At 39.5% G+C, this 26,896-nt stretch overlaps 1 protein-coding gene across 1 annotated transcript in view; it reads right to left on the reverse strand.

The window, feature by feature from the left end:
- Positions 1–383: 383 nt before the first annotated feature.
- Positions 384–26,896, reverse strand: part of rsu1 (Ras suppressor protein 1) — a 47,421-nt gene continuing 20,908 nt past the window's right edge. Inside the window, exons 7-9 of the mRNA XM_041066019.1 lie at positions 26,405–26,519; positions 25,243–25,375; positions 384–1,215 (exon numbers count right to left, since the gene is read on the reverse strand). Of these exons, the coding sequence (XP_040921953.1) occupies positions 1,113–1,215; positions 25,243–25,375; positions 26,405–26,519 (351 nt within the window). The 3' untranslated portion in view covers positions 384–1,112. The remainder of the gene's footprint in view (positions 1,216–25,242; positions 25,376–26,404; positions 26,520–26,896) is intronic.

Consider the following 26,896-nt stretch of genomic DNA (forward strand, 5'->3'; position numbering starts at 1 on the left):
AGCATAGTCTCCACAGGCAGCCATTCTGGTGACATAAATGGACTAAGGGCCCAATGTGTAATCTTTAGGAATCAGTCTGTATTAGAACCAGTCTAGACTTGTAGGCAATAAAAACCCAACCCATATTAAAAATAAATAAATAAAAACAACAACCCATATATCATATTTCAGCACAACAATTCTGTCCTGTGATGTCCCTGAGTTGAGGGAACTGTACTCAGTGTGACAAAGTAAAATAAGAACAACACTCTAATGTTCAAAATGACAATTGGGATAGTAATAGTAAGTTATATTCAAACCATGAACATAACTGTAACAGAGACACAGCACACTTTTTAGGCTTTTATGGTACTGTATATTTATGCAAAATGAATGATACGAGAGAAGATTGTGATTGTTTTATTTGAAATCACTGCAGACAGCACAATGAACATTCTGTATATTTTGCCCTGTGATAAAATTACACTCATGCATTTTTGCAACAAGCTGAAATGTGATTGACACTTGGCAATACTTTAAAACATTAACTTCACAAGGAGAAAGTAGAATTGAAGGTAAAGTGAGAGGTACATTTGGGAGTCATAGTCTCTATTCAGGAAATACAGAAACAAGACAGTGAGGGGTACTATAGTAATTAAACTGAGTAAATAAAGTAAATCTCCAAAGTATTTGTTATCAAATACTGTGTAAAACATTAAAAATAACTGTACATCATTATAAATATGACTTCCTGGATGAAGCTGAACTCCCCTGTGTTCAGTGTTCCTTTCGATATCATTGCAGTTTAACAGTGTCACCAGCGTTGCCTTGCAGGGCTTCTTGATACTAATATAAAATTTGAAGTTACAATACCTCTCTTTACCATCTGGGGCCAACAGCATTTTAAGCAAATGTCTTTTTTTTTTTTAGCACCAAGACTCAAGCATTTAAGAAGAGTTGAAAAAACATCCATCTGTACTCACCTTTGGAGAAATACAGTCAGAACAGTATTCAACAGTACATATTTAGAAAAAAACTTGATAAATTTCCATATAATACAAAAAACAGAAAAAAAAGGCACAAGCAGGGAGGTTGGTTGGCTGAGCGAGCATTCATTTCCATCCTCTGTCTTCTCACTTGTTCTTGGCAGCCAGAGGTTTACGGCTTATCTTCTTACTTTTATCATTGCTCTTCTTTGGAGGTTCTGGGTTGGCCTGCATGTGTCTGCCATAGAGACTGAGGAGGAGGACAGGGGAGAGAAGAGATGAGACTTCTTTCAGTATACACACACATATATCTGTGTCTGTATGGTTCCTAAAAATCTCCCCTGAAATGCTTATGACACATCACAATATTGCGGGACAAATGATATACAGATGATACTGCTATTCAAAGATTTTTATCAGGACCAAAAAATGTAATAAGAATATGAATGTCCAAAATAAAATTTGTGGAATCCGGTTAGTAGGCTCTTAATCTACAGTCATGGAAAAAATTATTAGACCACCCTTGTTTTCTTCAATTTCTTGTTCATTTTAATGCCTGGTACCACTAAAGGTACATTTGCTTGGACAAATATAATGATAACAACAAAAATAGCTCATAAGAGTTTAATTTAAGAGCCATTTTCCATGGTTTTCTTGATAATAACCAAAATCACTTAGGTTCCTACATCAATAGCTATGGCATTGTAGTGCCAAAAACAGTGCTTTTAGGCATTCCATGTTTTCTTTTCTGTCTGTTTTAGTCACATGATATACACAGGAGTTAGTACTTGATTGCATAACCATTGTTTCTGATGACTGCAGCCATGCGTCTTGGCATGCTCTCCACCAGCTTCTGCTGTCACAGCAGCCCATTCCTGTTGCACAAACTCAAACAAATTTGCTTTGTTTTGGGGCTTGTTGTTCTCCATTTTTAGTTTGATGATTTTCCAGAGGTTTTCAATTGGATTTAGATCTGGTGATTGAGCAACATGGCTGCGTTTGTTGCTTCACATTTTTTGTTGTGTTCATTGTATTCTTCAGGTAATATACCTTTAGTGGTACCAGGCATTAAAATGAACAAGAAACTCTTCCTAGTGATATTCTCTTATTTGGTGTTTTGATGATGGTTTTGGAGAGCTTTGTCTTACACATTGATCCAAAATGTGGACTGGTGACTATGAAGGACATAGAATATGATTAACATCATTTTCATACCAAACCATTCAGTGAACCCACATGCCCTATGGGAGCGTCATCACTAATTTTTCAGATTTTTGCCACCCATCTGTATTTTCTGTTGCTGATGTACAGTCATTAGACCCTGCTAGCAGGGCAAAAGACAGGGCAGGGCAAAAGACAAGCTTTGAATGGATTAGTCAAGACTTCCAGTGGTCTGGTCTACAAAACTGAAATTCAAATGACACTCTTACATCACAGTCTTCCTCTCTGCTGTACATCCTGATGCTCTGTGTGTTCCACACACTCTAGAAAGCTAAAGATGCTGCTTCTGTTTGTATTTTTATGGACAACTCTGTCAAGGCTGTTAGAGCAGGGCTGGCCTCTGGCAAAGCAGGAGGTGGCTGTTAAGAGCACAAACCAACCAACCAACAAAACTGACTGTTTGGTTGTGAGCTTGAAGGGGGTACGCATGTGATTTGAGAGGGAAGCAATGTATTTTATACATCAGTCAGTCTGTTAATGTTTCTATCGATGTAACACCTCAAATAAAGCCATAGAAATAACTTAAATGTCTGCTGCTGTATTTAGATGTGATCAGACACAGGCAAACGATAAGCTTTGACATCAAAACTGCTGCTTCCTCTTTGTACTGAATCTACTCTCTGGTGTCTGCACATGCACAGCCACACAGAACCACAGATTTAACTCAACAGCTGCATGTAAGATAAATGTCAAAAGTGTGGTCAACGACATTACTGGCATACAATCACTGTGACAGTTTAACTGGAACAAAAAGAGAGACACCAAATATTAATACAGAATACATATGGTCATCAACAGTGAACTCATACACAGTTATTGAGTCTAGGCCAGTAATGGTGGTCAACATTCACTGTGTTGATTACTGCTGAGGAGTAGACAAGAAGAAAAATGTCCTCAGCCTACCCACCTCCCAACCACCCGCCAAACACAGCCACGGGCGCGCGCACAGACAGACACAGACAGACAGACAGACAGACAGACAGACAGACAGACACACACACACACACACACACACAGACACACACAGACACACACTCCTCACCCCACCTCTGTCTGTCACTTTTCCTCTCCCATGGGTGTCTCTTGCCCACATAGAAGCGAGAGTGCTCGTTGGAGTGGAAAAGACGTTTTCTTTTGCTCAGCCTCTCTGTGCTCCTCCCTGCAGCCTGTTTTACAGATAATTGTGTCTTCGTTTTTCCTCCTCTTACTGTACTTCAATGCTTAGCTTGGGTTTAAAGGACCAGTGTGTGGGATTTAGGGGATCTCTAGGCAAAAACGGAATAACATATTTCTAATTATGTTTTTGTTTGTGTATAATCACTAGAAACTAAGGGTTGTGTTTTTGTTAGGTTAGGATAGGTTAGAATGAGCCCTTCGTATCTACACAGGCATGGGTCCTCTTCCACAGACCCCGTCATGATGCACCACAAAGTTTCTAAAGTAGCACAGAACGGACAAACCACACACTAACTCTAAAGACGGCCTTTTGCATTTTTACATCACGTAAAGGCCTTTGGAGATTCTCCTCTCTGCACTCACTGCTAGATGCCACTAAATCCTACACACTGGTCCTTAAAAACAAGCTCACTGAAAACAGAAAAATGTTGGCGCATTTCAATGGCGTGAAAGACCAGGATCCAGCAATCAGATTATAGACATTATGATCAGACAGTAATTGTTTAGTATTTGTATAGCTTGTCGGTGGTAGGTCAAAGCCTTGGTTAAATACAACTTAAGGGAAACTTTCTTTTTAAACAGGTGTCTCAATGTATCACAGGCAGCTGTAATTAGCTCGTCCAGAAACTTCTTTGACCAAATTAGTATGGTATGGTAATGTATGGTGCTACAAAAATGTTGGCAAGAGGAAAACTAAATAAAAATTTCAAAAAATCTCTGTCAGACTGTGTAAGTGATTCTACAGACACTATGCTTTTTATAGTCTATGCTGGATACTCATACACATACACACACACCGCACACACTCAGGATGTTTATATACAAATCCACAGTGGTGGAAAACTGTCAGTCTATGACTTAAGTGTCTTGTATTCTCTCCTCTCTCTGCCTCTATCCCATGTCAACACTGTCAACTGGGAATTAAATGCTGCCAAACTCCTTAATATCTGCCACCCATCAAAACCACAGCAGGCCTACAGCACAGGGACAGACAGAGGGAACAGAGAGAGGAAAGGAGAGACAGAGATATACCAAGTGGAGGAACTGTTATCATGGAGGAGTCAACAACAGCATTTTTACATTAAAGAATTCTTGCTTTATAGGTGGCTGTCCTCTCTTTGTTCGCATGCACTAAGACTGTTCACCTTAAAAAAAACACAGCCACCCTCCAACTCTGTGTAAGTGTTAACATTACTCTCAGCCATCTTGGTTTATTTCCCAGATTCCTCCTTCATAGCGATATAAATGATATAATGTCTTCTTAACAAAGACAAGGAGACATCGCTGTTCCTGCTTTTTGAATCCTTATGTGTGAATGCTGTATCTTACTAACGTTGGTTATCCCTTGACTTTTCCTTTAGCACCACCATGAGGTCAATATTTCTATTCATGGTCAATTCAATCCCATGAAGCTGATGATCCTTTAACTTTTCATTTATCATAATCATAATCATAATCTCCACATTTTGGTTTATGACCAAATATTTTAAAAATTGAGGGCATTCCTTTCAGCTGCAGCTGTAGTTTTTGTGTATAATATTTAGCAAATGTTAGCATGCAAACACATTAGACTAATGTGGGCGTGAACATGGTAAATATAACCTTCTAAACATAAGCATGTTAGCATTTCACTGTTAGCATGTTAGCATGCCCACATTAGCGTTTACCTGTGCCTAAGGACCAGGTTATAGTAGAAAAGAACTGGTTTGTATGCCATGTTGTCTGACTACGCTGGAAATGAAAGGATTTTATAGCTGTTGTGAACTGCTACACTTCAAAGCTGGGTAAAAAGCTAGCCGGTTCCAAAATTATTTGACATTTGTCAAGAACTTCTGATGAAGCATACTGCCAGCAACTGACTCTCACTCTGATAGCGTGTATATACCGGAGGATTTTTAAGCATGTCTTTCAGTCTTTTGTCTCACGTGTCTGATGGAACAGATACACATCTGTTTCAATCAATTCAGCTGTCTACACATGCTAGGTGTAGCACATGTTAGCAAAAGCTAGCAAAGCACCGATCCACCCCAGTTCCCCAGGTGCCCCAGTAGGCAGCCCTCTGCCGCAGTGTCTTTAGTGCATGTGCATGCTTTGTTCACTTGGTGTGGGTAAAATGCAGAGAGTAATTTAGTAATTTATTAATTTCCCCTGGTTGGGAACAACTTGAGGGACAATAAAGGATTAAAATTAAAAGTATATTTTTAGGCTTTCAGTCTATTTTCTCCTTTTTTAACTACAGTATTTTGGCTCTGTGCCAAAACACAGATGACCTACACTGAATACTGTGCATCAAAAAAAAGAAAAAAGAAAAGGAAACTTGCATCACAAAAAGGGAAAACCCTATTACAGACATCACACATTATATATAAATGAGATCAGTTGAGCTATGCTGTCATTGACAGCCATGATCTGTTTTTTCAGAAACAACAATAAGCAGCTAAGGTTGACTAGTACCGAATGTTTAATCAGGTTTTCATCATGAAACTATGTAAATAAGTGCAATAACTTTACTAACCTTGCTCAATGCAGGCAAACACTTTATACTGACAGATCCTGAGTAACAACTGACAAATTCATAAAATGAAACAAACTAGTGCAGTGCCCGTTCAATATGTGCCTGTTGGTTGGGGAGGGTGATGATTGCTTGGCCTGCATTTATCCAGCTTGCAGCTGTTTTTAAAAGGATCAAACCCTGACAGGTGCGCACTGTAAACTTTCTGGGTGCTGCACTACCCTCCTTGTGTCATTCTGCCTTTTTCTTTATGTCAAAACGTAGAAGAGCAATGTTTGAAGCTTACTTGAGAAGCACTCATCCAAAAAAAACTTCACAGTTGACACCGCACTTCCATGCGTTCTATGCAATACATCCGCAAAGTTTGAAGTTGATAGGAGTGGTTGATAAAAAAAATCTAAATTTAGAGATTCCTCTAAATTGTAAGATGACCATTGCACTATTTGCTCCTCCAACATCTGACATCTGACTGCATTCTCATTTGTAAAGCCTTATCTAAGTTACAGAAAAATTGAACATCCTTATTTCAGTTCAGAGCTAATATTACACTAAACCACAGAATAAGATATGGTGTCTTTAAATGTTCACACCAATTCTAAACAGGTTTCCAGTAACATGCACACAGACACTCATTACTCTGAGAGAGTTCTACTTCCTCATGCCTTTTATATATGTGAATGTGAACACGTCACTTTGTGACTGACTCGTTTTCTTGTTATAATGTGTATATATAATTTTTTATCAGGCTTCTGTTGCAAAGAGCTTTTGATTAAAGACAAATGGAACTCTAAAAACACTAAAATGAATCTGCAATTTCTTCATATATCTTCATAATTTCTGTAAGGACATAATTACATCAAAAACATATTTATATTTTGTCAATAAATGCCATGCCATTACAGCTGTTTGTGTGTGAATTGGAGGTGGCATGGTGTAGTGAACAGATAGCAGAGATGATGGAGGAGATCAGCACTGTGGTGACTGATTGTGTGTGCTCCTTTTAAGAAAAGAAAGATTATTCATTTAGTCAATAAGTGGCCAATGCAGCCCACTTGGTGCTGTCATAACAAGCTAGTGTTCGCATAATTGTGGGTCCGCAGCATTGATGGATGAGTGGAGGAAAGAAGAATGTGGAGAGAATAGGAGGAGCAGGGGAGGGGAATGATCAGTCGGTGTCTCATAGAGGAAAAAATAAATCAATGTGAGGAGGGGAGAATAATGCAGTCTAATTGATGATGGAGTGATCAGTCAAAAAAAAAATCAGGGCGTCACTGTTTATTAATGGTTTTTAATCATTTCTTTCCATGAGTAATATGTATAGTATGTGTTGCTCTAATGTTAAATCATACACTTATGCACCATCTTTTGTCTGACAGTTGAGAACTGACATGGAAGCGAGCATGAACAGAATACTGAGGGCAATAAGAGAATGAGGAGAACTACTACATTTTATTCCAATACTGAGTAACATGACCAGAAAGGGACTAAAGCAAACAATCCCTTTTAAATACAGTAGAGGCTGATGTTTCTTAAGGATAAAAAAATGGGGGGGGGGGGGGGGGGTTAGGGTTAGATCATGTTTTCATGTAATTTTTGATAACAGAGTATATATCTGATTACAGGTCAGTTTATCTCATATTAACAACTGACTCAGGTCTGGAATTGATTTAGGAATTTATAGGCATTTTTAAACTTTTACTAACTTGTTGTTTGTGAAATATAGAATATATGCCATATGGAATATTGTGTGGTGTTAGTTAGGGAATGTGTGGCTGCAGTACGCCTACTGAATTTTGGATGGACAGCGCACCGCACAGGACCCCCAGTCATCAGAGAATATTTTACAAATTGCTTATGTGGATATGCTCACACATACATAAAAGCCACTACTGCAAATATTTTAGACATGACTGCAAGTGGCAAAATGCAAAACTTATTATAATAACCCACTTGATGTGACAGAAAGAAAATGTGTTCTTCTAGAGGAGTTTGGACTTTTGCTGAGATCCCCCCAGATTTGATGGATCTCAGGACAGCCTGGATGATTTTACCATTAGACTTGAAATCTGTGATTAACAGCTTTCCATTGTGATGTGATCACAGATCGTCAATTACTTTTAGATCCTGACCAATCCTGTTGTGGTGTCTGGAGATTTAAATTAATGAATTATTTTAATGAAGTTGTTGCTGCTGTGCCATCTATGTGTAAAATTACTCACAGCCCCTCTCTCCAATCAGAGCCTCTAGATGGAACATTCCTGCTGCTGTATGATGACTACAGGTGTTTAATCAACTACCCAGAAGAGCTCAAACATTCTTCAAGTGGGAAAATCACTTATCAAACAGAACATTAGTACTGATGTTTCTATGGTACAAAGGGGCACCACATTATTATTGAGTGACGTGTGGATGATACTATTGGTAAAAGTCTTGTATTTTGATGCACATCACTCTGCGGTAGATGAATAAAATGATGAAACCATAAGAATTAAAAAGTATGAAGTGATTTTGGAGAGGTCTGTGTGCATGTGGGTTTGCCAACTTAGGACACAAAACTTTGTGCTGCCTCTGGGACAAGAGGTGGTTTGAACTGCGCTAAATGTATGACAAGCTGATCACCTGTATAAATGCTTAAAATGATATTTATAGTTTTTAAAATCTAAAATACAGTTCAATGAGCTTCATTTATGACTGATTTAGGTAGCGCTAGCTCTTTTCTAATCATGTCACTGTGCACTGTATGTTGTCTTTGTGGATAAACAGGTGTGTTGTGTGTTGTGCTTTTAAATTAATTTGCTTTGTTTACCTTCTGCACGGTTATCCCTGTGTCATTCTACTCACTATGTACACAATCTGAGACCTGGAATAAGCGCTGGCGTCTTCCTATCCTATCTTAATCTTACTGAGAGAACACCAATGACCAAAATGGTTTCATTATGCTTTTATACAAGCAATACAGAGCACTAACAGCTAGTTACAGATCAACATAAAGATTTCCCATTTCTTTTAAGTGTGTGTGTATGTGTGTGTGTTCAAGTGCAGCTCCAGTGATGAACTGTTAGGGCCAATTAAATGCAGAAGAAGAGAGGTGAATGGATTCAGATTCCTGATGATGTCTTTATGGAGTTCTGCTATTCCTTACGGCTTAATTAATCACAGCAAAGTTCTGTGTGTGTGTAAAGAGATTGAAAGTTGGTATTTGCTTTCCTTTACCAGTGTGTGTGTGTTACAAAGTTCAAAATATGTATGTGTGAGTGCGTATGTGATAAATGCGCAGGGAGGCCAAAGGCCATTGATCTGATGGGGGCCTTTCTCTCTCAGCCACCTCATCTTCACCAGAGCTGCCAAGCAATTTAGTAGCTTCCTTTGCAGGCAGAGAAATATTAGTAGGAAAGAGAAAAGGGAGGAAAGAAAGAGCAGTGAAGATAAGGAAGGGAGTAAGGAGCGGGGGAGGAAAGGCACTTGAAGAGAAAGCAAAGGAGTAGAAATGATCCTAATTAAGATTCATGACAAACAACTGGGGCTTTTAGCCAATGGTGGCAAAGCCCTCTGCCCTCATCGTTAGTTAGTTACATTTCCTGCTGACCCATGAGTACTCTGAGGGATGTGTGTGTATATGTGAGTGTTATTTTATACATAACTTAAATCACAAACCTCTTCAAGCTTAGTTAACAAACACAGATACACACACAGAGTCCACACTTTTGACTGCATTTGACCTCCAGGTCCTTCCCTGGCAATACACAGAAGGAGCCAACAGTCTAAGATCAGATTAGTTTTAGCTAATCTGTCATTAAATATCTAAAATTTTGGATTGTACATACCAGATTATATGCTCTGAACTACCCACAATACCTGCAGGTTTTCTGTTTTTAAAGAGGATCTGAGATCTGAAGCTAACCTTTATTCTTAACTGGATATATTGTACAGGAGTAAATTCCACCATATAAACTTGTATTAGTATATTAGTATATTTAGTATTGAGCCTTTCCATAGTGCAACAAACATGTATATTAAAACCATTATTATATGTAGAACTTGATTTCTGACTTTGGAACTTATCAATGGCAGTATCAAGAAAAGCACCAGGGCAAACAACAATGCATGCTGTTCCTAGTTTAATAACATACCGCCTTCATTACCTTGTCTGCATCTCTACAGTCAGACCAAACCTCTAGGAAACTATCAAATTTCATACTTGTAAACGCTGTAATGTACGCACTCATAGCAGAGATAAGCTGTAGACTCAAACAGCACATACTTTTAACAGATTTAGATCTTAGTAACACACTGAGGGGAACTATGTTCAAGCTAATACAGCAGAACAGTCTTACAGCAAACATCCTGCATCTCCAACAAGACAAGGAAGCAGTTATGGATGTGATAATCAATTGACCACAAATCATTATATGCTGATGCTTGAAATACTGTATATCTTTGGTGATTGGCTGATCATTATTTGTGCTTTTGTGCCACAGAAACAGTTTATTGAGCTGTATTCAGGACATTTGATGGACATTTTAAGATGTCACTTGGTCAAGACTAGAGGGCAACTGCAAACACCAAACAGTAGGAAGTATTTACTCCTTGTTACTGCTGCTACAAACGAATTTCCCCACGGGGATTAATAAAGTATCTCTATCTATCTATCTATCTATCTATTTCTACCATTCACTTTTAAACAAGTTTTCGGTTCTTAATATGAATTCCAGCTACAATGTGTAATTTTAGTTAACTGAAACCACTCACCACCCTGTTAGAAAATTGTTAATGTTAACCAAAATAACAGATTGCTGATTGCTTCTTAACAAAAGGTGACATTTATATATTTAAACTTAACAGACCTTCCACATGAAACGAACAACTCATCTGGGAAATAAGCTTCCAGCCTTGATTTGTATGGGAAATTGAGCCTTCACCATCTGTGTGAAACTCATACAGTATATTCAGTGGCACAGATGTTCCAGAAATACTAAGTTCTGTTTCTGCTAGGTAATAATGGAAATCCACCCTAACAAATACAACACACATATAACAACACTGATTAATGATAGTTGTTCTGACAATTAAATAACGTACAGAGGTCCCCTCTACTACAGGCTCCTTTAGGCTCCAGATACTATTGATTATGGCAAGATGAGAGACAGACAGAGGTCAGAGGCCATGACTGTTAACAGACGACACAGGGAGAAAGAAATAAACTTGTCAAACAGAGCTAGAGGGTGTGCTAGGGATAACAAGAGAAAAGAACCTATGGGGTATCTGGAAAAAAATAAAGACACAAACAGTGGGAATAAAAAGAACCAATGTGTTCTTCGTTAACGGACAGTGTGAGAGACAGGCTTTAAAGCCTGAAAGGTTCCCACAAGGCTGAAATTGTGGACTCCTCAGTGCCAACATGACATGCCAGTACAATCAACTTATAAACTCGTACACAGATGTATAGATATTTCATATATTTTATTAAAATCATTTTCTAACATCTCTGGCGACCCTTGGAGTCCAGTGGTCCCTTGGCCTTGATTCTTATGTAATGGCCTTGAAACTATATGTAAAAAACTCCTTATTTGGAAATGGTCCTAGAGGTAAATACAAATAGTCAGTGTTTATATGCTTGTATTTTGTAAAGTACAAGGAAAAGTCCTGATGTGTCTGCAAAACATGAACTTATAATGAAAATAGAAGAGGCAGCTAAAGACAGAAACACTCTTGATTTCCCAAAATTTTAGACAGACGTTTCTCAGATTATCTGGCACACTTCAGATCTTTCATCACATGTGACAGACAGAACATACCTCCAACACATAATACTGAATAGAGAATTACTTTTGCTTATGTGTAAACTGCCTTTAGACTGTATCTGATGCTTCTTGTCAGCAACTGCAAAGGAGAATGTCTCTTTCTGTTAATGATGGGAACTACAAAAATACCACTGAATTAATATCAGAACAAGATACAGAGGCTGAAAGCAGAACTTGTTCAAAAGCTGCACTTGAGCAATGACTTCTCTTAAAACAATGGCAGAGGAAAGTTTGCAGTTTATATAACAACTGTTATACTATTGTTAAACAACTGACCTTTAAAGATAAATGATGAATGATGTATATACACATACTTAGAACAAAACAGAACCGAAATGTGATTAATATAATGTGAGATAAGCAGCATCGTACTTGGTGTGTGTCATGTTCAGATCCTGGTGAATGGTGCATTTGCTTATGTATGTGTTAGCATACATATAAGCTATATAAGGCATCCTTAGTAACAATGAATTTGAAAGAATGTGAATATGAAAGAACTAGCACCCCATATTGGAGGATCCCATTAAATTGTATCATATTATGTGCAACAGGTAATATGATACAATTACATGGGATCCTCCAATATGCTGATATTTGACCTTGTGTGTGTGTGTCTCGCCTTAACGTTTTATTGTCTTTATTGTTCTTCTTTTATTATTGTGCTGTTGTTTTAATAGTAAGACAAAGGCAAATTTCCTGCCATAGTGCAACAATAAAGCTTTATTCCATTCTATTTTTGTGTGCATTTCTGGAGAAGCATAGTTTCAACTTAGAATAGGAGCCAATCCACAGCCTGTGTTGACAGCTGTATTAATTAAAATGGTGCATCTGTTCTGTCAGACGCGCATAAGATAGATGACTAAAAACACATCTGAAATGCTTCCTGTGTAGACACACCTTTCGGGTCAAATGTTTCTAGCAAAGCACTAGAACAGCATCCAGTGTATGTTGTGTAAAAGCACTGAGTAAGGTCTGCCTGCAGATACACCAATCACAACTCCCTAATGGGAAGCTAATTGGCTGTTAATGATACATTCTTCTTGAGCCTGAGTTCCCTCATCTGTTTAAACAGCTGCTACATGTGGAGTAGGAAGAAATCTGAGACAGTAGAAGAAACTATACCAACATATTTACAGTGTATATCGTATGGTGGTATTCATTTTTTTCATTTTCTATGATATGGACTATATTCATTAAATTAAAGAGATAGCTTAGATTTTAGTCAGTGAAATGGTTTAATGGTAGTACTAATGCTGGGACTTTCATAAATATTTGTTCAAGACATTTCAAGAGTGTTCTTGAAACCGACTGATTAAAAGTCTTTCCCCCAATAACACTTAACTGCTATGAAATGAGAGAGATATGGAAAGAGAAAGGGAGGCAGAAGGAAATGAATAAAAGATAGTGTATTGTGAGGAAAGAGAGGGGCTTCTCTCTACAGTATGTTAATGTGTCATGAGCTACATAGTCTGGCTGCTCTCCCTGTCAGGATAACAAGACTGCTGATGAAACATGTATGACAGGTAACATATCCCTAGTCTCATTCCATCTCCCACACACACACACACACACACACACACACACACACACACACACACACACACACACACACACACACACACACACACACACAATAATGTAGCAGAATGCTAGTATTTTCTTACTATTATTACTATTACTTTCAGGGAAGCATGCTGTATTTCATTTGTAATTAATTAGTATTAATGTTGCCAAAAGTGTTGTGTTGTTACCCTCAAACCTCATTCAAACAATGCTGCTGAAATAAAGCTGTGAAAAAAGCTGAACTGCTGATTATTCAACAAAGAGCTTCTAAAATGTCCTGGATAAAATGATTGGTATCTCTTATAAGTGGTGATAAATAAGTGGATTGTTTTAAGTGGATGCTTCTGAATCAAACTGGGCCCCATGAAAGAAAACCCAGGAAGACCCAACTTTGGAAAGAGAAACTGTAGTTTTCTAAAGTGCATGTTGACAAGCCCAAAATACTTCAGGGAGAATGACCTTTGGACAGATGAAACAAAAGCAGATCTTTTAGGTGAGTCACATCAGCTCTATGTTCACAGAACAAAAAAAAATTAAGCATTCAAAGAAAAGAACACCAGCCCCACTGTGATACATGAAAGAGGCTCAGTAATGTCACAGAGTTCCTTTGCTGTGCCTAGCACAGGGTTTCTTGAATCTATGTGCACTACACAATGAAATCGGAAGATTATCAAGGCACTCTGGAGCAAAACACATTGCCCAGTTTCAGAGAGCTATCTGAGTCACAAATCATGGCTCCTTCAACAGGATAATGACTCAAAGAATACATCTAAAAACACCCAAGACTGGATGAAAGGAAAACATTGCATAATTCTGAAGTGGCCTGCTGCGAGTCCTGATCTTTATCCAACTAAACATCTTTGAAAACAACTGAAATTCGAAATTGGAGGAGGGCGCCCATTAAACATCAGAGAACTGAAGCAGTTTGTTCAAGAAGAGTGGGTCAAGCTACCAGTTGAGTGTTGAAGTGATTGACTCAAAAGGGTGTGCTACAAAATATCAGGTTAAGGGACCCAACATGTCATTTTCATTTGTTGTATTATTTACAATAATGTGCTACATCAAAAATCGAAAGTTATACTGCTATTCTGTTATATATGGAATATGGAATATAGAATAGTTGATTACATATACTTTTGTCATTTTTCAACTTATTTCAGAAAATTGTTAATCTTTTTTAAGTGGAAGGTTACCAACACTTCTGGTCATATCTCTATACTATATCAATAAAGTTTCTCTTATTTCAGATCAACAAGATTCCTGTCACACTGGGTAGACTTAGGAGTTAAACAATCCTTCTGGAAGCTGTCGCCAGTTGCACTGTTTCAGCTACCAATATCTGCTCCTCCTGACTGACAGAGGATGCCAAACTTACAGGCATTGTGCTTAATTTCAAAGTGGTGAGTCAAAACACAACCTCTTCACTAAAAGTCAAAGGAGGTTTAGAATGCCTGAAACAAAGCTGTACAATGTATCGTCAGATGATGTCGAGGAACAGTGTGGCAGAGATACACAGTGTGTATCTGTCCACATTTGAATGTGGGGTGAAAAGCCTGCTGTTATAGCCTTCTTTTGGCTGCATCCCACTGCCTCCCTAACCTCTCCCCAACAACTCCAAGTCGTTTATGTGTCTTTGTAATCTCAACGCCACGAAATGCACGAAGAGGGTACAGTACACTTTCATTCTTCTCAAAGGCATTCATAGTTTTGCGCTCAGTTGTTGACACAAAAAGGGACAGGAGCAGTCTTGAGAAGAATGAAAAAACAGAGCTTGATAGAGGAGTTAAAGCTCTGTCTGCTCTTTTCACCTCCACACACCTGACCAATCACTGTATGAGGTGGCTCATTTTCAGAAAGGTCAAGCCTTCCCCCCAATTCTGACAACAGAACGGTGATGGTGCCTTAATTGTAGTCAATGCTGGAAGCTAGCTGTTAAATTATGAGCTAACAGAAATATCTAGTATTCAAAATAAACTCGTATAAAGTACTGTGAATAAATAAAAGCACAATGTAAAATGGAAAGTGTACCCAAGAGATACCAAAAATGAACATGTTTCATGTTGATCAGACTTGATGTGTGCAAGTGAAAAAATTTATGGAAATACGACCATTACTTACACACCTCTGGATTGAAAGTGTTGATCAAGGAAAAAATTCTGAACCGTTGGTGGCACCAAAGATCAGAGAATCATCAGAATTAGAACATCACCCACGGAGAGACAACAACACCCCTACTCCACCAGCTCCACCGCAGAGAGAGCAACAGCTGCATGGTGACAACGAAAGGACTGCTTCACTGGCCCTCCACATGGATCTCCCCATCCCACGTCCTCCTCTACAGCCCTGTACCCCCTCAACTGCATCCTCCTCCAACTCCCCAACATCGATCTCCCCGCCTGCTTCACCCCTCGCATTTCCAAGTCATATGGAGAGTTTGGTGAAGTCTGGGATAAAAATGGTTCCCCTAACTCCCAACCTAGCCAGATCAAGGGTGCTACTATCATCAACACTGCAACCCCAACCAGCATCCCCCCAGACACCACCTCCAAAGCCCCCCAGATGCAGTATCTCCTCCCCTTCTTCCCCACAAATTATGCAGCTCAGGTCAATTCAACCCATCCCTCCTTCTTCCACTCCGCTAAACACATCATCTAGGGCTCCTCGACCCCCACCCAGACCACTGGTTGCTATGGCCTTTAAAAGCACCAAGACTGCTATCAGGGACTAGGATGACCAGGGTCTCTGCTGTTTGAGGACGTATAGCCACAATAATCCCTCTATCAACCCGAGGCCCAGGGAGAGAACACTCTCCCACAGTAAAGTAAATGTTTTTCCTGACGTTTCCAAGGAAAAGCCAGGACACAAAGTGCCGATTTTGATAAGCAAAAGGAAAAGAAAGCGTCAATTTTTAAGAAATACATCAACAAACCTAAAACCTATTCCATGTCAGCCACAGTCTGTCCCAGAATATGGACAGGACATGGGTTTTAGTAAACTAAACTTAGCTCTTTTAAATATCAGATCCCTGGCAGGCAAATCATTCTTAATTAATGATTTTATTCAAAAGCACAACCTTGATTTTATGTTTTTAACTGAAACATGGCTGGGGCAAGATAACAGTGCAGCAGTTCTTATCGAGTCAACTCCTCCTAATTTTAGTTTTGTGAGTGAAGCTAGACTGCACAAGAAAGGAGGAGGAGTCGCCATTTTGTTCAATGACAGCCTCCAATGCAAGAAGACATCCTATGGAAAGTTTGACTCTTTTGAATATGTTGTTCCTCAAGTAAAATCCTCCTACCAAGCAATTTTCGTAACCATCTACAAAACCCCAAAGTACAACGCAATGTTTTTTGATGAGTTTGCCAAACTGCTTTCTATTGTATGCATTGATTTTGATTGTGTTATTGTAGTGGGTGATTTTAATATCCATGTTGACAATCCTAAAGATGGAAGTGCTAAAGAACTCAACATCCTGGACAACTTTGGACTTTTGCAGCATGTAACAGATACAACACACAACAAGGGACATATATTGGATCTAATTATTTCCAAAGGTCTCAATATTTCTGAGGTTGTGGTGACTGATGTTGCTTTTTCTGATCACTACTGTGTTTCTTTTAAAACTATCACACCTGCTAATCATAACAAAGCTGAAGAAAAGGTGGTCAGAAAAGGCTGTATTAATGATAACACCTGTGCAGCATTCACCCAGGCATTTGTACCATCACCAACCCTGCCCGCAGCTCCCGTTGATGACCTTGTAAATAGTTACATTTCCAAAGTTAAAACTATTATCGATCCAATTGCCTCATTCAAGACCAAAGTTTTATCAGGAAGGAAAAAGTCACCTTGGAGAAATGCTACACTGGTTAAAGCTCAAAAAAGAATCTGCAGGCAGGCAGAATGCAGATAGCAAAAAAATAAACTCCAGGTTTATTATGACATCTACAAAGAGAGCCTACATAACTACAATCAAGAACTGAAAGTGGCAAGACAATCCTTTTTTCTGACATTATTGATAGAAACAGTAACAATGCTCACACATTGTTTTCTATTATAGACAGACTGACAAACCCAGGAGTATCAGTCCCACCTGAACTGCTCTCCAAAAGATCATGCAATGACTTTGCACTGTTTTTCACAGACAAAATATCAAAAATAAGACAGTTTGTAGTCCCAGCTCAGGTAAAATGATGTCACTTTTGCCTTCCTGTCCACCAGTTAGCCTAGCACATTTTAACCTGCTAGATAATACAGCACTTACAGAACTCGTCAAACAACTAAAATCAACAACATGCTCACTCGATGATCTGCCAACAAAATTTTTCAAAAATGTTTTTAACTGCATAGCTTCAGATGTGTTGCAGATAGTCAACAAGTCTCTTGAGTCAGGGCAGTTTCCCCAAGCCCTGAAAACTGCAGTTATTAAACCTCTTCTTAAAAAATCTAATCTGGATGCTTCAGCTATAAACAACTACAGGCCAATATCTAACCTTCCTTTTCTGGGAAAGATCATTGAAAAGCCTGCTTTTCAACAAATTCATGCATTTTTGGTGCAGAACAATCTTTTTAATGAATTTCAATCTGGTTTTCGAGCACATCACAGCACTGAGACAGCACTTGTGAAAGTCTTGAATGACATACATCTGAATAATGATGCATCCAAAGTCTCTGTCTTAGTATTACTGGACCTTAGTGCTGCATTCGATACAGTTGATCACAATATACTCCTTGACAGACTGGAAAACTGGGTAGGACTCACTGGCACAGTGTTGAGTTGGCTCAAATCTTACTTACATGGTAGGGATTACTTGGTCTCAATGGAATCTGACCGAACTAAGATTACATACGGGGTTCCTCAGGGGTCCATTCTTGGACCACTTCTGTTCAATATCTACATGCTGCCCTAGCTCAGATCATCGAACATCACAATATCTCGTACCACACTTATGCCGGCGACACACAACTTTATATATCAGTGTCACCATACGACTACAGTCCCCTACATTCACTAAGCAAGTGTATTCAGCAAATCAATGAGTGGATGTGCCAGAATTTTCTCCAGCTCAATGCAGATAAGACAGAATTGATTGTTTTTGGCTCCAAAAATGAAAGGTCCAAGATCAGTGCTCACCTTGACTCCATGTCACTGAAGGTTACAAATCAAGCCAGAAATCTCGGTGTAATCTTTGACTCAGACCTGAATTTCACCAACCATATAAAAGCTATCACCAAGTCTGCCTATTACCATCTGAAAAACATTGCTAGGATCAAGGGTTTTCTATCCAAACAAGACACAGAAAAACTTATCCACGCATTCATTTTCAGTAGGCTAGATTATTGTAATGGCATCCTAACAGGTCTAAACAAATGATCTATTAGACAGTTGCAGCTGGTCCATAATGCTGCTGCCAGAGTCCTGACTAACACCAGAAAGATGGATCACATTACACCTGCCCTCAAATCACTGCACTGGCTTCCTATGAGTCAAAGGATACAGTCTAAAGTTCTACTCTTGGTCTACAAAGCACTGAATGGTCTTGGACCAAAATATCTCATGGACTTACTGGTTCCTTATGAAGCATCCAGACCCCTTAGATCATCAGGGACAGGCCTACTGTGTGTTCCTAGGGTCAGGACTAAACAAAGTGAAGCAGGATTCAGTTATTCTGCTCCTCACTTGTGGAATAAAGTTCCGGAATACCTGAGGTCAGCCCAAACACTCAGTTTATTTAAGTCAGGCCTGAAAACACACTTGTTTACTGAAGCATTCTCTTAAATTGTCTTAACTGCACTCTTCTTATTTAATTATTTTACTGTTTTCTATTTTTTCTGCTCCAATGTTTTAATATATTTCTTTTATTCTATTATTTATGATTTTAATGTAATATGATTTGCTTTTATTTTATGATTTTAATGTAATCTGTAAAGCACTATGAATTACCTTGTGTACAAATGGTGCTATATAAATAAACCTTGCCTTGCCTAGAAGTCCATTTATCATGTTGTGAGGATCATAAATATTGATACTATTGATCTGCTCTGAACCAAAATGTTGGACAGCCCGTGTCCCACTGACATCACCATGCCTCATGAATCTGAAACATTAAATGCTTCTGACAATGGTTTGTAGTAATGCAAAATTTCAGTACATGTAATTATTTAATATCCAGACATATTGACTGTATGTCACTCTCCACTAATATCACATTTTAATATACATTACAGTGTTCTAGGGTATTCCATTGATCAGCTGACCTTTTACTTTTGCTATTTTACAATTAATGCACTTCCCATCAATACAAGGGCACTGCCAATCAACTGCGTGCTTTTATCAATATGTTGTTCTAGCCTGATATGGTTCACATGACTGCTGGTGTATAGGTGCTGAGCTGTAATGTTGAACCTACCTTGTGACTGTGGAGAGGGCACTAGAAAATACCATTTTCTACCAACAAAAATAGAACTGTTGATTAATATTACTACTTTTACTTTCACATTCAAGGTTCATCCAACTAAATTAGCCATAAACTGGAGGTGCAGACAGTTTATGTGTTTAGTTGGCAGAGAAAGGACATTTAGTCAGGTGTAAATGAAGCTGTGAAGAAAGATCTCTGTGGGAAATAGTTTAACACCTGTCTAAAGACAGGCTGCTCCTAGCTGTGTGTGTGTGTGCATGTGTCTACATACACACAGTGTGTATGTGTCTGCATACTTCTTCAATGTTGCACTTCTTCACATGCAACCAACACATCTTTCTCATTCGCACGTGTTCTCACAGTCTGTTCATACTGTGTCTAGCAGACTATGGGGGTGTCTTCAGTGTGATGGACATCACAAGGGAAAGAACAAACTGAAATTAACCACATATGGAGATATGAAAGCCCAAGTACTGAGGCAAGACTGCTCCTTCCTGTTCATCCCTTCAAGAGTAACTGAAATTTGTGTTTTTCTTGACATTCAGTGGTTTAACCTTGCTTAAGTGATAATACAAGTGTACTCCCAGACACCCTGGCATCACTGTTGTGATTACAGGTTTACGTGTGAACACTTCTGACCACACCTACTCACACAGGTCAATTAGTAAGTCTTTGAAGGTACCCTGTGGAGTATTTGGTAATGTAGCATTGTGCTTACAAACACCAGGAATAAAAAGACTGAATGCTAGCAAGCATGCATCCAAACAATATAGGATTTCAAAAAACAGCTTTGCAAATTAATGTGGAAGGAAAACATTCAGGCTATGTCTGGGGTATTCTCTTTTAGTATCCTTTGGCACCTCACCTCACCAATATCACTGATGCTCCTTGGCTGTGTACACCTCATGCTCCTATTGCTCCGCTGTAGAAGTTAAGAAGAACCTTGTGCAGGAATTTTGCCTTCTTAGGTTTCCTTGAGAAGTACAGTGATTTCTGAGCTTTCTTTAACAGAGATGTGTGAGGTGGAAATGTATGATGACCATGAGAGTTTCCCTGTGATGCTGATTCCCAGGAACCCAAAACTGTTCACCTTCTCCACCTCAGCTCCTTTTTTGTTCATGTTGAGCAGTAGGTTGTTCTCTGTGCACAACTCTGCAAGATTGTTGATTTTCCGATATGAATTCTTTGTAATCTTTGGTTTGTAATCCCTCCGATGACAGTGGTGTCTGCAACCTTCAGAATAAAGTTGTGTGCTGAGCACTATGGTGGTGTGCCAATCAGAATCATCTGGGGTCTGTTGGTGAGGATCTTCAATGTCCACTTGCACAAGATTGTTCTAAATGCTGAGATGAAATCCACACACATCATTCTGATGTAGGTGTTGTTATTTTGTGGAGGGCAGTGGAGATGGCATCAGCTGTTGGTTCTAATACTAAATGGTGAGGGTCTGGGCTGACTGGTATGTTGTTTGATGTTTTACAGAACCAGTTTTGCAAAGCACTTCATCAGAATGGGAGTGAGAGCCACAGGGCAGTAACCTTTTAAAATAGACATGGCAGACTTTTTTGGAACAAGGATGATGGTGGGTGTCTTGAAGAAGGTGGGAACACTCCTGTGACAAAAATGTCAGTAATAACATCAGCTGGCTGATTGGCACATGTTTTAGTGCACAGCTAGGGATGTTATGAGGCTCAGCAGCTTTACCCATATTCACTGTCAGCAGGATTCTTCACACAACCGCTGTGGATACTGGCAGTGGCAGGTCCTCTGGAGGCAGAACATATTTTACAGCTGACTCTTTGTTGAGGAGTTGAAAGCAAGTATAAATGTGTTCAGCTCATCTGGAAACGTGGCCTCACGCATGGTTCCTGCTTTTGCAGCCTGTGGTGGTCCGGTTAACCCATCAAATACCCTTGTGTTGTTGGTGTTGAAATCGCTCACCAGTCTTCACTGATGTTTCTTCTTTGCCTCCTTGATGCCAGCTTTCAATCTTAATCTGGTGGTGTTGTATGCTTCCTTGTCACCTAACTGAAAAAGGGAGTTGTTCCAGTTCTGGACAGAGCTCTCACCTCTCCATTCACCAAACTTTTTTCATTGGGGAATGATGTATGATGCCACTGATGATGTATATTCCCCAAGATTGATGTAGTTCTCCTGGATGGCAGCATCTGTGAACATCTGTGCACTCAAAACAGTCCTGTAGAGTTGCTGTAGCTTCATCTGTCCCCACTTGTTTTTACTGATGGTTTGACCCTTTTTATAAGCTGGAGTAAGTTTGCAGGAGAAGCAGGGAAATGATGGTGTGATAAACCAAAACGAGGATAGCAGAGGGCTTTGTAGCTGCCAGGAATGTTCATATAAATGTTGGCTCTCTTGGGGACATAGACATGCTGATAGAATTTGAAAGAGATGCGCCTCCCCTGCCTCTGCAACCATGGCTGTGGTGCCCCTGAGCAAGGCACCGATCCACCCCAGCTCCCCGGGCGCCTCACTAGGCAGCCCCCTGCCCCAGCATCTCTAGTGCATGTGCATGCTTGTGTATGTGTTTTGTTCATTTGGTGTGGGTAAAACGCAGAGAGTAATTTCCCCAGGAGGGATCAATAAAGTAATTAAAATTACAAAAAAATTACACTCATTCTCATTATCACTCATTCTCTGGGTAGATAATATGGTTGACATTAAAAACTCCACATCTGGTAAACACCAAACATCACTGAAGTAAATACAGAGTCTACCTCCCCTTGTCCGGACAGAGTCTTGTGTTCTGTGGAACACTGTTCGGCTACCAAGTGCGGATGCTGTAATGGTGCCAGGTCTCTGTAAAGATGTGGCCACAACAGTGTCTGCTTTCCCGCTGCTAAGTCTTATTTCATCCATTCTATTTTCCTGTGACCAGATATCAGCTAGAAGTAGGGTGGAGAGAGGAATAGCCTTAAGTCCAAAGACTTAGCTTAACTCTTATCCTAGCAATCTTTCCTTACTTTCTGGTGTCAACAGCACTAATACTTGAGAAAATAGCAAATTAAAGTAGCAAATTATAAATGTAGCAAAATTTGAGGGAGTTACTGACCACTGCATCTGCATGCATCACTGTAACCATGGATGGGCAGCAGGTGGATAGTAAAGGTGCTGTCCACCATCTAGAGCGGTTAGATAGGTAAAGGTCCACACCCCGAAGAACAGCTGATCAGAAAGAGGTCCTTTTAACATGGCACATGGCACATTGATAGGGACAGGTGGAGGCAGTCGCCATGCTACAGTTTGCCCCAATAAAAGTAAGGAGTCCAAATGTGTGAGGTAGATGCCCGTAGAATGCATACACTGCCAGCTCTGACATGTTTAGACTAAGACCATTTGTTGAGTTGACAGCACCTGTGTGCACGTTCAGTCACAGTTCGTTTTAGATTAAATGTGTTTAACAGGGGTTTATGCCCTGGTTTACAGGACATTTTATCATATATCATTTTATTCTATCTGACATTTATGTGAAAGTTATAGCCAAAAATGCAAGTTGTGAGGTCACAGTGACCTTGACCTGTGGATATTCAGGCCTGAAAAAGAACTTTCAGATACTTTTTATAACAGAGTGGTGAAAATTTATAAATGAATAATAGAAAGACTCTTAGCTGGCTACAAAAAGTATTTGCGAGCTGTGATATCTACCAAAGGGAGTTACTAAGGACTGGCTTAGCAGGTTGCCTAAACTTTTGTATATGCCACAATAACTGTTATTTTTTATTTTATTTTATTTCCATTTTCTAAGTTCATGGAATATGTAACAGAGCATTAACATTTGCTGAAGGAGTTGTATTTACTAATTTTCACTTAAAATATCGCTTCAATCTGTTATTTCTATACAATTTTGCACACAGTTGGTTACTGGCTTCTATCTGCTTAAATAACTCACACAGAAGACTTGCTTGCTCATACACGTATGCAAACATACCAGGGACTGGACTATAGTTGAGACATGGTCTTTTTGTCTCACTCACACACAGTCATACAGTGCAGGGATCAGTTCCAGAGAATGCCTCAGAGCAGCAGTTTGAAGCATTCACACAGAGGATTTGCAGCATCTCTGTCTGTCTGGAACAAAGAATTAATAGGAGCCTTCTGCTTCACAGACAACGCATTCGTTTTGGCTTCAGAAAGTATTAGACCCCTTCACTTTTTGCATACTTCACGTGTTGCAGATTTAATTTTAAATGGATAAAATTGCCTTTTTGCCCTTCTGTCTACACTCAATAAATCATATTGCTAAAGTGAAGACATGTTTTAAGAAATGTTTTAAAAATCAGTAATTTAAATTTCTCTTTCACAAAAATATTCCCACATTTAATTCAGTACATTGTAGAAGCCCCTTTGACAGCAATGGCAGCTTCAAGTCTTCTTGGGTAAGTCTCTACAAGCTTACCTAGATTTGGACAGTTTATCCCTTTTTTCCTTGAAGATCCTCTCTAGCGTTGACAGATAGAATAGGAAGCATCTGTGAACCGCTTTATGTACAATCTTCATTTCTCTAAACAGATGTTCTGTGGGGTCTGGGCTTTGGTTGGGCTACTCAAGAACTTGTTCCAAAGTCTTTCCATTTCCAAGCATTGGTTGTATGCTTCAGGTCACTGTCTTGCTGAAAGGTGAAACATCATTCAACTCACAGGTTGCATGTAGGGTTAGGGTTAGGGACCTTTCTGTATGTGGCTGCAATCATCCTTCCCTCAATTTTGACCAGTCTCCCTGTCCCTGATGCTTAGAAGCACCCCTATAGCATGATGCCCCACCATGCTTCACCATAGGGAGGGTATTAGCCAAGTGATGAGCAGTGCCTGGAGTTCTGTGTCCTGGCTTCCATTTTTCTGTCAAACCAGACCAGAGAATCGGATGCCTCATGCTCTTAGAGTCTTTCAGTGCTGTTGGCAAACTCCAACCGGGTTGTCAAATGCCTTTGTTGGCAATGTCAAAAGTCCTTCAGTCCAGCCACTCTAGTGTGAAGGCCTCACTGATGGAGTGCAACTGAGATAGTCATCCTTCCAGCAAGTTTTCTCATGTCTGCAGGACTGCTGAAGCTATCTTCGAGTGACCGTTGGGTTCTTGGTCAGCTACCTGACCAAGGCCCTTCAAAATTATTGAATCCACTGTGCTCCTGGGAACACTTAAAGCTTTAGAAACTGTTTTATACCCTTGCTCTGATCTTTGCCTCTCCACAATTTTATTGTGGAGGTGCACAGAAAGTTCCCTGTCCTTCATGGCTTGGTTTTTGTCCAGCCATGCAATGTGAATTATGTGAGCTTATGTGCAAAGTTGTATGCCTTTCTAAACTATACCCATTCAACCAATTCAATCCAACCCTCTTGTCAATGGACAACCTGCAAAGACTAGTCAATCACATATTTCATTTCAAGATTTGCATTACAGTGTCCAGAACCTGTGCATGCGTGGCCCCTAGCCCCCTTGGGCGTAGACCCTTAAAAATCTGAGCGATTGATTTTATTGAATCTCCAGTAGCTTTGTTGCTTGGAACCCTTTTGGAAACCCTTTGACACAGTGTGTGTGTGTGTGTGTGTGTATGCGTGCAAGTTAGTACTTACTACTTATAGGTCTCTGAGCGAACATATTCAAAAACATGAGAGACACCCAGCTGGAACTGGTCTGCAATGGGAGTGACCCAGGGATTATTCTCTGCTTTAAACACCTGTTTAGGACCAGTCAGATCCAGATTACCTGCAGCCAGAGAGACACACAAACATACAAATGAATTGATCACCCTCATCACCTGGTAATGTGTATAATACTGTGCCCTGATCACATCCAAATTTGAGTTTGAGCAGTCATCAACAAGGTGTGCACGAATACACCTTGGTGATTAGAGAGGTCAGAGGAGAATTGCCATGTTTACAGCTGTGGTGAGCAGAAAAGCATCTCAGAAGCATCAATGTCGGGTTCCTGTCAGCCAAGAACAATTGAGTCTTTAGTGGGTACAGGCTCACCAAAACTGGACTGGTAAGGACTGGAAAAACATAGCCTGGTTTCATAGTCATAGCCTTGCATGTCACAAAGCAAGTCTTTCAAACTGGTTTCATGAACATGACAATGGGTTCAGAATAATTCAGTGGTCTGACCAGATCTGAATCCAACACTTTTGGAATGTGACAGAATGGGAGATTTGCATCATGAATGTACTGCTGCCAAATCTGCAGATATCATGTAAGTATGTCAGCATCACAATCTCAGTGGAATGTTTCCAACATCTTGTGGAATCCATGCCACTGAGGCTTTTTTGTGAAGCAAAGTGAAGCCCTACACAGTATAATTATGGTGTTCCTAATAAAGTGCTTTGAAAATGTATATTGTAATTTTGTAATAATTTTTCATCTTTGACGTAATCTTTAATTTTTACACTTATTCTAATTCACATTGGTACACAGTCTTACAGTTCATCCATCTAAAGTATGCCACACCTACATTTCACTGCATATACTGAAACTATATCTGTGACAAATGACAAATTATTTGAAACTCTGAATCTTAATCCTACACAGATCATTATTTTTTAACTAGTATGGACGGTCACTGATTTGTGGATGCTGAAACACCACAGCTGTAAAAACCAATAGCCAGAGTGTAATACAAAGTGTCTGTAGATATTAGGTAGCTGTTTTGGATTTTGACTGAATTTTTTCAGGATAGAGTATGTGTGATTTTGCATATACATAATGTGTGCGTGTGACTGTATGTGTGTGTGGTCAGTACCAAGTTCAGGGGGCAGAACGGTCAGTCTGTTGCCCTGGATGTGAAGCTCTTTGAGTTGAGCTAACTCCCCGATCTCCTTAGGCAATGAGATCAGATCATTATCCCTCAGACTCAACTGGACAGGACATAAAAAAAACAGAAGAAAAAAGGGAAACACTCATTTAATGCACACAATCTGAATCTGGGCCACTTAATACACAGCTGCATAATTGTATCATGTCATGCCTAGGTAGTATCTCTCCCTCATTCCTAGTTTGTCTGCTGTTTTCCCTGCCTTGCATATGTTGTTTGTCCTGTTTGTCATCAACTCCACCTGAAGCTTGAAGTATTTAAACCCCGGTCCTTTGCTCCTCTCTTAGCCAGAGTGTACCGTTATACCATAAAGTGCAAATATTTTCCTTTAGCTGTTTTGATCTTGGCTATCCCTTTGTCAAATTGTATGTCAGGTTCATCTCTCTCTGACTTCATGATTTACCCACAACACTCAATTTG

This window comes from Toxotes jaculatrix, chromosome 20 (genome assembly GCF_017976425.1).
Source record: "Toxotes jaculatrix isolate fToxJac2 chromosome 20, fToxJac2.pri, whole genome shotgun sequence".
Taxonomy (NCBI): Eukaryota; Metazoa; Chordata; class Actinopteri; family Toxotidae; genus Toxotes; species Toxotes jaculatrix.